The following is a 13,483-nucleotide window of genomic DNA, read 5'->3' as shown; positions in this document are numbered from 1 at the left end:
ACTTCTGTGTGCCACTCTAACCAGAATGCACCTGGAGAGATGACTGAATGGAGAACACCAATTAAAACCCACCCACTACTTCAAAATGGGTAATTCACCTGAAGCTACACATGACGGCCTTGTCAGAACTTGATTTGATGTTAGTGAGGCCATTAGGGGGTACAGTAGTTATCCTGTGGTCTGTGCATGGATCCTGATGTCCCAAAGCAGTGACTGGGACACTATACTAAAAAATGGTGCCATCCTTGAGATGAGACGTAAAACCGACCTCCTATTTTGGAGAGAGTAGGATGTTCCTGAAGTCCTAGCCAAACTGCCTACCAGGGCCTGGTCATTCTGCCACCCTAATCTTCCCATGGCTCTAACTGTCTATCTCTCTTACCCCTATCACCACCTTTTAGCTAATGTGTGAACTTACTGGCACAAAATGGCTGCCGTTTCATCAAACAGGTGGATGCTGATGGTTAAAGTGGCTCCCCACTGTCTATGCAAAGCACCTCGAGTAGGAGCACTATATAAATGTAATAAAATAAAAAGAGCAAAAAAAAAAAAACCTTAGCTACTCCAGTGAGCTTTTTCTGTGCAGGCTGATATTTAAATGCAATCGATGGAGTGACATAGCCACTGTTTAAGACAAAAGCCCTCAAACACCACAACACATGTCCACTCACTGTGCTCCCAGTACTCTGGCTACACAGCCTCTCAGTCTTTCAAGCATTTGCCCCAACTTATAGCACAAGTTAAACATGTCAGGACACTAACAGTGAGGATGGGGAGGTGCCTTTAAACACTACTGGATTATTTTTGGAGTCTTTGGAAAGTCCTAGGGCTTTCACTCCATAGCTCCTTATGGTAGCTTATATTCCTTCCTGAGCCTTAGTTTCAGATAAATGGCCATTCAAACTTGGTGGCTTCCATGATCTCACAATATTCAGGACCCAACCTTTTCCACGTGGCAGATGTCCACTGTCCATAATAGATTAGGGTAACTCTTGTAGTCAACTGCCCAGTCCCCTTGTCCCCTCTCCTACTTCACTGCCTAGGTAGGTGGGTAGCCTTTAAACACGTATACAATGCTGGCCTTGGCAGGTGAATGGCAGCAGATGTAGAGCTCTCAATTTCATAGTGTGAACTTTTTTCAAATACAGGCATAACATGTATTTACGAGCCCTTTTTAACTCAGTGGACTTCAACCAGCTGAACAACCTGTTCCCGCATCACAAACACAAGTTCAAGTTCAAGTTGGGGAGCATGCAGTGGTACAGTGCATTGCCGCACCCACTACACAGGGAAACAAATCGGGATCCCGGTTTGCAACCCCCCAGGCAGACACACAGTCCAGTCCCACATTCCGGAAATGACCCTCTATCTGCCGCAGCCAGGTGTTACGTGGGCAACCCCTTGGCCTGGTCTAGCCACTCGGGTCCCCAACAATGAGGATCTTACGAGCCAGATCACCCTCGGGGAAACGCGCCACACGGCCATAGTGCCATAACTGACACTCCCTTACAATGCAGGTAATGTACCTCATTTGGGACTCCATGAACGACCGCTCATTCGACACAAAGTGAAACCAATGGTACCCAAGGATTTTCCAGAGAGACACAGTACCAAAGGAGTCCAGTCTTCGTCTCAGGTCACTGAATAGTGTTCATGTCTCGCAACCATATACAGTGGTGTGAAAAACTATTTGCCCCCTTCCTGATTTCTTATTCTTTTGCATGTTTGTCACACAAAATGTTTCTGATCAACACATTTAACCATTAGGCAAATATAACACAAGTAAACACAAAATGCAGTTTTTAAATGATGGTTTTTATTATAAAGCCATTTCTAAAGCTTTGGGACTCCAGCGAACCACAGTGAGAGCCATTATCCACAAATGGCAAAAACATGGAACAGTGGTGAACCTTCCCAGGAGTGGCCGGCCGACCCAAATTACCCCAAGAGCGCAGAGACGACTCATCCGAGAGGTCACAAAAGACCCCAGGACAACGTCTAAAGAACTGCAGGCCTCACTTGCCTCAATTAAGGTCAGTGTTCACGACTCCACCATAAGAAAGAGACTGGGCAAAATGGCCTGCATGGCAGATTTCCAAGACGCAAACCACTGTTAAGCAAAAAGAACATTAGGGCTCGTCTCAGTTTTGCTAAGAAACATCTCAATGATTGCCAAGACTTTTGGGAAAATACCTTGTGGACTGATGAGACAAAAGTTGAACTTTTTGGAAGGCAAATGTCCCGTTACATCTGGTGTAAAAGGAACACAGCATTTCAGAAAAAGAACATCATACCAACAGTAAAATATGGTGGTGGTAGTGTGATGGTCTGGGGTTGTTTTGCTGCTTCAGGACCTGGAAGGCTTGCTGTGATAGATGGAACCATGAATTCTACCGTCTACCAAAAAATCCTGAAGGAGAATGTCCGGCCATCTGTTCGTCAACTCAAGCTGAAGCGATCTTGGGTGCTGCAACAGGACAATGACCCAAAACACACCAGCAAATCCACCTCTGAATGGCTGAAGAAAAACAAAATGAAGACTTTGGAGTGGCCTAGTCAAAGTCCTGACCTGAATCCAATTGAGATGCTATGGCATGACCTTAAAAAGGCGGTTCATGCTAGAAAACCCTCAAATAAAGCTGAATTACAACAATTCTGCAAAGATGAGTCGGCCAAAATTCCTCCAGAGCGCTGTAAAAGACTCATTGCAAGTTATCGCAAACGCTTGATTGCAGTTATTGCTGCTAAGGGTGGCCCAACCAGTTATTAGGTTCAGGGGGCAATTACTTTTTCACACAGGGCCATGTAGGTTTGGATTTTTTCTCCCTAAATAATAAAACCATCATTTAAAAACTGCATTTTGTGTTTACTTGTGTTATATTTGACTAATGGTTAAATGTGTTTGATGATCAGAAACATTTTGTGTGACAAACATGCAAAAGAATAAGAAATCAGGAAGGGGGCAAATAGTTTTTCACACCACTGTAGCAAGATAGGAAGCACCAGGACTCTAAAGATTTGGACCTTTATCCTTTTGCATAGATATGCAAAATATGAGTGCCACACACCCCTTTCCGGTGACCTCATGACCCCCCATGCTCTCCCAATCTGTCTACTGACTTCACAGGAAGAGTCACCAGAGACATGAATGTCACTGCCAAGGTAAATAAACCTCTCCACAAAGTCAACACTCTCTCCACAAACAGACACACTGCTGATGTCTGTGCCCAAGAGGTCATTAAATGCCCGGATCTTGGTTTTTATCCAGGACATTGGCAAGCCCAGACACTCAGACTCCTCACTTCTCTCGAGTGCCCCGATCAAAGCCTCTATTTTCTCTGCGAAGATCACAGCATCGTCAGCAAAGTCAAGATCTGTGAATCTTTCTTCACCAACAGATGCCCCACAGTCACAGGACCCCCAGACCTTGCCCAATACTCAGTCCATACAAGCAGTGAACAGAGTAGGAGCAAGAACACACCCCTGACGAACCCCAGAATCAACTGGGAAAAACACAGTGGTCCTGCTTCCACTCTGCACAGCACTCATAGTACCAGTGTACAGGCCAACCATGATATCCAGCAACCTCAAGGGGATCCTGCAAACCCTCAGTATGTCCCCTCTTGAAGAGGGGCAGCTCGATCAATCAAGTTGAATGCTTTCCAAAAATTAACAAAGGCTGCAAAGAAACTCTGCCAATATTCGCATTTGCACTCTATGAGAACCCCCAGCGCCAGGATGCGGTCGATGGTAAACTTCTTAGGTGTAAAACCAGACTGTTCTGGTCACTGGTAGGTGAGCAAGTGATCACGGATCCTATCAAGGACGACCCTAGCAAGGACCTTACCCGGCACCAAGAGCAGTGTTATTCCCCTGTAGTGGCTGCAATCCAGGCAATCACTCTTCCCTTTCCAGATAAGGATGACAGCTCCCTTTTTTCCAGTCAGTTGGGATGATGCCAGTCTCCCTAATGGAAGCAAAGATTGCTTGCAATGCCAGGAGGACAGCCTTGCCACCAGCCTGTAGAAGTTCACCCCGGATACCACAGATCCCTGCAGTCTTTCCCCCACTCAGCCAGTTCACCACCTGTGCAATCTCAGTAAGATTGGGGGCTTCACATGTCCAGACTCATTTTCCACAAACACAGGTTTCCCACAATTTCCATTGTTGGAAAAAAGAAAAACTCGCTCAATGCTGCTAAAAAGTTCATACAGAACAAAAAACAAACAAACAAAAAAATCAACTGTGATCAAACCCAAAAGGAAATTAGTTCAAAGTTCTAATATACCAAAAGGCTTACAATAACAGTAAATATAAAAACAAGCTAATGTCAGTATGTAAGTATACACTAAAAACTGCTTCAAAAGATTTCTAAAATTATTTTTGGAAACCTCAAGAGAAATGTGTAAAGCAGAGTTCTGATCCATCCATCCATCCATTCTTTTGCTAAACCCAGTTATCCAGGGTTATGGCTATCCCAGCAAGCATCAGGTTAAGGCAGAAACAACCCCCTCATACACAAACACACACTAGGGCAATAACAATAGTAACAATAGTAATTCACCTATAACCTGCAAGTCCTTTGACCAGAGCACCCAGAGAAAACCCATGCGAACTCAAAGAGAACATGCAAACTCCACGCAGGGAACAGCCCTGACACAAACCCAAGTCTCCTTGCTGCATAAAAGGAAAAATACACTACGGATAAGTTAATGTATAATTTGATTCTGCATCACACCTTTGGCGAATTGCATTTTAAGACAAATTGTGTGCAACTGTTTTGTTCACGTGAAAGGGAACGATAAAAACGGGAAAAGCATTAAACAGAACATAACAAACACATGAAATCTGACAAAAGAGAGGAGATCATTCAGTCCATCAAGCCCGTTTTCTAGCTAATATCTAAGCTGGCCCAAGATCTCATCCAGATTCCTCTTAAAGGTTGTTAAGGTTTCTGTTTCAATAAACCAAAAGATCAAGTCGCACTGTTAGGCAAAGTGAAGTTGTGGGTTGCCCCATCCGCTGTCAGTAACATCGCATACTCATGGTGTAAGTATTATATCGGGTCCATGTTTGGTTCCCAGCCAAGGGTAACCAGGAAGCTTTCTAACTTTGTGCCCGCACGATCTTGAACTGGAATAAGTGAGTTTGAAAATAGATTGGTGGGCACTGGAAGAGAGATAAAGTGAAAGAGATACTCGGGCACCTGTATCTGGTCCCAGGTGCTCACAACGCTCAATAACCTACCCTGCCCTTCAGGTAAAAACACATTTCTTCTAATGGAAAACATAAATATATAAATGCAAATATAAAATAAAATATAACCGGTCTGGATCGCGTTGTGTTCGACTTTAAAAGCAGTCTATTATTATCGCCAGTACCTGCCCATTTTCCAAACGACTTCAGATCAGTCTTCCAAACCATCGACAGAATATAGGAACGAAATCCACACCAGATTTTCCAAAGCAACTTGAGAGCGCACACCGCGAAGCTCAAAACTCCGAACCCTGCAAAAACGTACAGAAGCATATTTTCTGCAGAAAAAGCCACTATTCTGCGAATCTTGCTGTCAAGACGGTGGATCTTAGTTCACCCGTGTCAAGTCCGCCCACTGGAGGGCGTCGTGAGTACCTTGATTGGCAGGTCAGATCGCTCTTGTGATTGCACATGCGTCTGGACTGTAGTGTTTTTTAATAGAACGCGCGGCGCACCCACGAAAACATAAATATTGATATTAGCGAACGGTCTGTGGTATTAAAGGTTTCCTCCGGAACCCTCGAAAACATATTGATATTAGCGAACGGTCTGTGGCATTAAAGATTCCTTCCGGCACCCTAAAGAGTTCAAATGACAAATAGCAATGCTTAAATTTTTATTTAAATCTTTAGGAGCACGGCAGTCTGTTTTTTCTTTCATTCATTTCTATAAAGAACGTGTAGTTGATTTTGAAGCAGAGGACAACTGTAATACAGTTACTATACACTTCCAATCCCGCCTTGTTTTACATAATACAGTAACGCCGAACTTTCGAGGGGCAGTCCGTGTTGCTGCTGCTGCTGTGCCCAATAAGTGACAAAAAGAGCGATCAGTGCAGCTACCTGGCTGGCTGAGCCCTCTTGAAGAGACTGTGCTGAGCGGTGACTACGCGACAGGAGCGGCACTTTTGAAAGGTGCCTGACGTTTGAAGTATTTTTAATCTCTGGCCGTGGCATCTTCAGCGGACATACAAAGGAGACACCAATACGGCGGTTTAACATGCACAGCAGGCTCAGGGCAAACAATATAGAGCAAACACTAGCAATTGCTGGTGCTTCGCCAGCAGTCTTTCTTACCGTCAGCTCGCTACATTACAACTCACAGACAGCGACAGAACATATTAATTCAATTGCAAAATCTCATAAAAAGGAAACGAAAGGTAGAAAACAAGATAATTCACTTACTTTCAGCTTATCCTGATGAGTATCACCACGTTGTGTTGGTCTTTCCTCAGGAACGTCTTCCAACACAGTGGCCAGTTCTAAGAAGCTCCCTGGCCAATTGGAGACTATATCATTCCAACATGTCCTATGTCTGTCCCTAGATCTTTTCCCAATGGGTTGAGCCTTGCACACCTCCCATGGTGCCAGTAGCATAAATGACCTATAAGGAGACTCGCTTATTGTTTTGTGACCATGACCTTTGGTGTTCAATGGTGAGACTACCCTCACAGTGGACTAAAGTACAATGTTATGGCATCAAGGGGAACAACTCCCAAGGGCTGTGGTGGATAAAAGTAGTATATCGTTACAGGACCAAAAAACAAATCTTGCATAACAATTTCAAACCAGCTTGTTGTGCCCCTGCATGACAGGAATCTGGGGGAGCACATGCCTAAACAACTTCAACTGGATACTTTCAATTCGCAAAAGCAGCTGTTTTACAGTACTATGAGAACCTTCTATATTGCTGAGTTTCTCATCCTATCCCAGAGCATGAGTCTAGTAACAATGTTCATTTTGTCTGCAGGTGTGTGTTCATGATCTCAGTCTTTCTGTCACTTCTCAGGGCGAGACCATGATAACCACGATGTAGATTAATTGTAAATGAAAAGCTTCTTAACTCTCATTCACCACTATTGTCTGCAAAACTGCACCTGCTGCAATGAGTTGGTAGTCAGTCTCACAATCACCTCTACAGTAATTCTTAGAGACACCAAGGTACTGTACTTCAGCTCAGGTAGATCAAGACTCATTGAAGACAGGACTCTTGGCCAGTGTATTATGGGAAGAGGCGGGTCTTCAGTTCAAAAGCATGACCCCATGTGAAAGGTTACTTTTGTTTTACCAGAGGAATTGATTTAACAATATTTCAGCAAAAATATGCAAGTATTTCACGCATTTTGAGTATACAACAAGATGATTAATGTGGATTATGCAACACAAGTAACGTGAATTTTTTTTATGAATGTTTTGATATTATTGGCAGCTACCCAGTTTTGTTTACCATCTGTTTCCACTGAAGCATAAACATTGTTACCTCTGTTTTGCATAAAAACATAAGATTAATTGTTTTTCTTCACCATCATTACAAATCACATGGGGTAAGTAAAATAAAAAAAAATATTTTTGGGTGAAGTATTCCTTTAAGGCTCCTTCAAATCTCGGCAGTGTTTTGATATCCCATCCCAGATCATTTAAATCAATTATAAATGATAATGGAAAAACAGATTCAGGAAACAGCTCAAAAAGGCTGGGACAGCAAGTCTGTGTTCTGATTATTCTGGCTTATAAAATCTTAAAATGGTAGGAGGATCCGACCAGTACTTCCACAGTGGTTTAAAAAGAAAATGAAGTCCTCACCTGTCCAAATCTGTCTGGTCTCTAAAATCAAGAAGCAGGATTTAAGACTGGCATAGGTCACAAGGAACAAGGTTTAAATTCACCATAAAAAGGAGAGAGAAAACAGTATAGAAACCCTGGTTCCAAGAAGCAAAACACATTTGTGTTTCTTACCACAGGCAAGCCCAAAGACTTACAAAGCCAAATCTACAATCAAGAATTGAATCCTACAACAGAGCAAAGATCCATAACCTTAAAAATTCAGATAAAAATAGTAATTAGATAAACTAATATTAATGTATAAAAAATGCAACTCCAGAAAAAAGCTGGACAATAGTCAAACTAATGTCTCAGTAATGATTGAGACCTCTGAGCCCAGTGTCAAGGATGAAGGCAATCCCAGTGGACATTAGTGGACACAGTCTTTGTATTATGTTATGTTGTGTTTATCTTCTGTTTAATTGTTGTTTTTGTTATTTTCATTTTTTTTTTATATTTTTCTCTTTTTTTGTTTTTGTTTTATTTTTGTTAATTTTGTTATGTTTATTCATTTAAAACTACCTGTCACCCATGGCTCCATTTACATAGTAGTGAAACAGGACAAACTTTAAAAATCAATAAAAAATGTTAAAAAAAGTCATACTTTGTATTGAGAAGAATTTATATTGATAGCTTTCGTATCCGAGGGCTTCTTGATATACAATATTTTTGGTTTTGCTATAAAGGGTGAGAATATAGCTGTGATCTCCTTGCCAAAAATGTAAAAAGTTGGCAAGTTATTTCTGGCCAAGCAAAGGTTAGGTACAACCAAACGTCGCCACTGTATCTGATCATGTTCAGCTCTGATGGGAGAGTGTCCCTTGCGTGGGGAGAAGAGCACATGGCCCTGATATCTCTGCCAATGAACAGCTACCCTCTAAAACACACATAGCTGTGATCTCTCTCTCAAAAATGTCAAATGTTACTCCTTAATCATCGCTAGATGATAATGTCTGCTGAACAAACAGGTATCACGAGCTAAGCGGATGCAAGGTATGCTCAAACAAGTGGCGACTCAAATGGAGGGTGGCGCATGACCCCACCCAGCCTCCCTAATCCTGAGGTCCCACCTCACCTACCCTCGGACTTTCTTTGGCCTTGGTCTTCCATGCCAGAGTTTTTTTGTTTCTTTTTCTTGACATTTGAAGTACATTTCTGTGTTTTTGGGACATTTAAAAGTTTCGTTGTGCTGTATTTTCAAATCCATTACCTATGTTCTGCCTAATGCAGGCCTGAAACACTGCCTCTTGACTTCTGTTTCTAGGCAGACCACTGAAGGTCCTAGTTGGGTTTTGGTACTTTTTGGTCAGAGCTTGCACTCTTTGCACTATTTTATTTTGCTTTATCACAACACCTTGGGTTCAACATGGAGACGACAAATAACATAAGAATGTAATATAAAGAAAGATATATTTAACATAATACATTAACATAAGAAATGTAATAGGCAAATTAATATTTGCTAAGAAAACAAACTGGACAACACATTTTTGCTTCTTGAAAAAGTTTTTGTGATTATGATAAGCTGAACACAAATGTTATTTAGGATTGAAAGCATCACATAGGAATTTGGATAAATAGAAATTAAATTTTATTGAATTTAGTGTGTTTAATTCACTTAATGATGCTGACACACTGTGTTCAATTGACAATTAAAAAGCTTTGATTTTCATTTGTACTCACCATCCAATGCTTCTCACTTCAGTGTCCAACAATAGTCGGTCACTTTTCCATCACTGCAAAGTCCTGGTGAAACCTTTCATCATGTTTGTCACTAACTACACCAAGTTGAGAGTGAAGAAGTATAAATGCAGAAAATGAGTCTTTAGCAACAGGTTGCACTTCAAGGTTTTGCATACTTAAGCCATTGTGGCCACCAGATGAACATAGTTTGGTGCATCTTTCAATGCCATCCATGCAATTTCCTCCAGCCCCACTAGCAGATCTTCAAACCGCTTGATATTAGTGGCATGTCTGATTTGTGAACTAACAAAAAAGATATCAAAATCCATTTTACCTTTCTTGTTCATCTTTTTCACAAACATTTTAATCAGTCCAAGTTTTATATTAAGAGGAGGAAAATATCATTGTTAACTTGACAAGTGGTTTACAATAAAAAATGTCAGTCTGCCTGATTTTGTTTGAACAATTATTGCACACTTTCTGTAAATCCAATAAACTTCATTTCACTTCTCAAATATCACCGTGTGTGTCTCCTATATGATATATTTAACTGACATTTTTTATCGTAACAACCAACAATTTATACAGGAAAATAATGACTATTAACAAGGTTGCCCAAACTTTTGCATCCCACTGTATATATACTTATTATAAGAGAGGAAATTACAAAAATTGTTGATTACAATAAAATGGTCCTTGATAAGGAAATTTAAAGGTGATTTTTGTGATAAAACAGACCAAAATCCATAAAATGCACCAAAAAGTTTTAATGAAGAAAAATCCTCGTTGTCCTGTGTAGTACACAAAAAACTAAACAAAAACATATATTAAGGACAATAACCTCCTGGTCCTAATTGTGGAGGGCTAAATCTAACTACACTGAGCTCCTCATCCAGTCCATGTATGATGTTCTACCTACCCCATGAAATTTCTTTTGATGGGGCAAGGTTGACTTATTAGCATGCCCCTTCTATCTCAGAACAAGAATAGGTATTACTCAAGCATATCCTTAACTGTGGCCGTAAAGCTCTAGGTCACAGATGCTATCACTGTAGGTGAAAATGATTGCTGAGGCCATCTGTGGCACCATAGCGCAGACTAAGCTCCTGCAACCAGAGAGGAAGGGCAACAAGTTCATCAGAGCAGGAGAGAAGCACAAGCCTGAGTTAAGAGCAGCAGCAGGGCCACTTACAAAAGCAGCTGAGTGGCAGATGAAGGTGGGATTGGGAAAAAACCTTTAATTCAAGAAGAACATGATAAAGACCACCATATAGTTGGATATCATGCTGTTTCCGGAGACATGAAGACAGGTGGTCATGCTGGAGCTCACAGTTCATTGAGAGGAGCTGAATGAGAGAGTCAGCAAGATGAAGAAATTGAAGTATGCAAACTTGGTGTAGGAGTGCTGTAGACAAATCATGCATGGTGAGTGCCCATAGACATGGGCTGTAGAGGGCTTTCTGGTCAGTTTCTGTGTAAGACCTTAAACCTCCTAGGCATTCATAATGCACACAGAGGAAAGACCACCAGGGAAACAAAAGTGGCAGCAGAGAAAGCCTTGAGTTGGCTGTAGATTAAGAGAAGTGATTTCTGGTCAAATGGTATTTGCTAACAAGCCAGGAACTGATCACTCCAGTTTGGGTCACCTGGGTGAGGGTGTCAGATGTTGAAGGAACCGAAACACCTGATGACCCCAGGTACTATAACTGATGATGTGTCCAAGTGCATCAGTTGATGTTTGTTATGAAATAAAAATGTAAAGAAAATTAAATGATACTAGAGTCAGGGATGAGACCCTGGAAATATAATGACAGCCTGACTATCAATATAGCCTTCCATAAGAAGTGGGCACCAGGCAGGCACTATTTCTGGATGAGGTGTTCAGTGATATTGAATGAAAATCATTAAAAACAAACAATACAAAACTCTTCACTGAAAATTAGAACTACTAATGTAATGGACTCATAGTGACCTAATGGTCATCCATCAACCCACCCACTTTCTTTATAATGTGTTCATCCAGTTCAGTACCAAGCACATTTAGTTTATTCAGAAGAGTCTTGTATTAAGCAGATCAATAAAAACTACAGATAAAAAAAGACAGAGGGGAAAAATATTACTTTTTATGAGAATCATAAAACTTCATGTATTTTATCTTTTTAATCCCATGTGTATTCTAACATAAGAATGTTATAGAGATTCTCTAACCAGGAATGATGCTATTTTATAAAACTATAAACAGGGTGTATTTATAATTAAATAAAAGAGAATTTTGGGGAGAAAAAGTAAGAAGTTGCCAAATTTTAAAAAAGAAAAAGGGAATGCAATTCCTACTGTGTCATCTGAACTTCCTTCACAATTATTGAACATTCTTCTGTTTGGTACAGAAGCTCACATTATGTTTACAAACAAATTTAAATTAAAATTAGAGATAGGCATCATTTCCAACCTTAGACAACAAGCTCCTTTCTCATGTTTTTATGTTATTTATTTTGGTTTTGTATGGAGCAATAATTCTGTACTGTTTCTTTAAATATAGTTCTGTTCCTTGTTCTTTTTGAGTGGAGCCTAAAGATGCAGGAACACCCTGTTATCATGTCTCCTGGATCCTTCCTCAGGCTATTTAAATTGACTGAGAAGGCTCTGGTGTGGGAATCATTCATTTAGTTTTGGATTTTGTAAGTGTTGCTGATTATTACTGGAATTTCTGGTTATTTTTAATCTCTGGCTTTCGTTTATAGGATTGTGATTGCTCTAATGTGTTTTGGAATTTTGCTTGCTTTAGGATTGTCTTTAGGCAACTCAACTCTAAGTTGCCTCTTTTTGAATTTGGAGCATCTCATTGTATTATAGTATTATTATTTTTTGACATACTGTACTGTTAATAAATCTTTCTTTTATAAGGATTAGGTGTTTTCCAATTTCATGCAAGACAAAGGTTTAGGGTCATTTTTATATGTGTGGGAGCTTTTGCTTTATTTTGAGATATTTATAGCTGTTTCTTTTATTTAGTTGCTTCTTATATTTAGGACATGCTCAGGCTTAAGTCAAGGTTGCTTCTGCTGGACAGAGTAAGTAGTTTTCTAGCCTGCTTGCTAGCTTGTTTTGGGAGACCAAACTCACTTATGTCTTGGAGAAAACTTTCATAACACATATAAATGAGGACAGTCAGTAGTACAGCAACATACATAATAAGTGTTTATGGTTTTATCAGCTTGATTGCTTTTGACTCACATGTGACTTTTAGGTTAGTTTACATAAGGCTGAATTTATTAGCAATGGATTTGGAGACACTCCAGAAGGTGGAATTATGGGTGTGACTCCAGGTCTGTGCACAAATCAATTTTACAAAAATAAAAGAAAGGCGGTAAATGGGGAAAGATTTTCCAGCTGCTGATCAAGCAAAACTTAATATTACTGTACATCAACCTATGTGATTATTGTGACAAGTAATAACATGCACTCACTCACAGCAGCATCACAACTGTGTCTTTGTTTTCCCACTGATAAAAGGTGCAGAGAAAAGAGACTAAAAAGTAATCAGAATCAGAATTCACTGGTACACTAATATGTATTATAAATTTAGTCTTGATAGTATTGGTGCAACATATAAGGACAACACAGAATACAAAACAGAAATATAAAATGATAAAATATGATGCAGCATACTTGGGCAATACAAAAAATAAAGAGGTAGTAGGATTAAAACGTCCCAGCAGTCCAGTGTGCAGGTATACATAGATATTGAGTAGAAGCTCTGACCTGATTAGTCAGAATAACTGCATGTGACAAAACACAGTTTAGGTGACGTGTTATTTTACCTTCCACTGTATGAAGACATTTGCTAGAGGGAAGTCTTTAGAACAGGTGATGCCCTGGGTGAGTTGAATCAGCAGTCTTCCTTACCCTGGACACATATTGGATTTCAATGAGTGGTAAGTCCC

The 13,483-nt window shown here is 40.3% G+C and overlaps 1 protein-coding gene across 3 annotated transcripts in view; it reads right to left on the bottom strand.

The window, feature by feature from the left end:
- The window catches only part of LOC120525125 (testosterone 17-beta-dehydrogenase 3-like), a 127,688-nt gene extending 122,086 nt beyond the window's left edge, over positions 1-5,602 (bottom strand). For all 3 annotated transcript variants that reach the window (XR_005632892.1, XM_039747165.1, XM_039747166.1), the window contains exon 1: positions 5,382-5,602. Coding sequence is in view for 2 of the 3 variants with exons in the window: in XM_039747165.1 (XP_039603099.1) it covers positions 5,382-5,529 (148 nt within the window). In the remaining variant the exon portion in view is untranslated. The remainder of the gene's footprint in view (positions 1-5,381) is intronic.
- Positions 5,603-13,483: the final 7,881 nt, after the last annotated feature.

Source organism: Polypterus senegalus, chromosome 3 (assembly GCF_016835505.1).
Source record: "Polypterus senegalus isolate Bchr_013 chromosome 3, ASM1683550v1, whole genome shotgun sequence".
NCBI classification, from domain to species: Eukaryota; Metazoa; Chordata; class Cladistia; order Polypteriformes; family Polypteridae; genus Polypterus; species Polypterus senegalus.
Note: the sequence above shows the minus strand (reverse complement) of the source record. Positions and strands in the feature narration are given on the sequence as shown.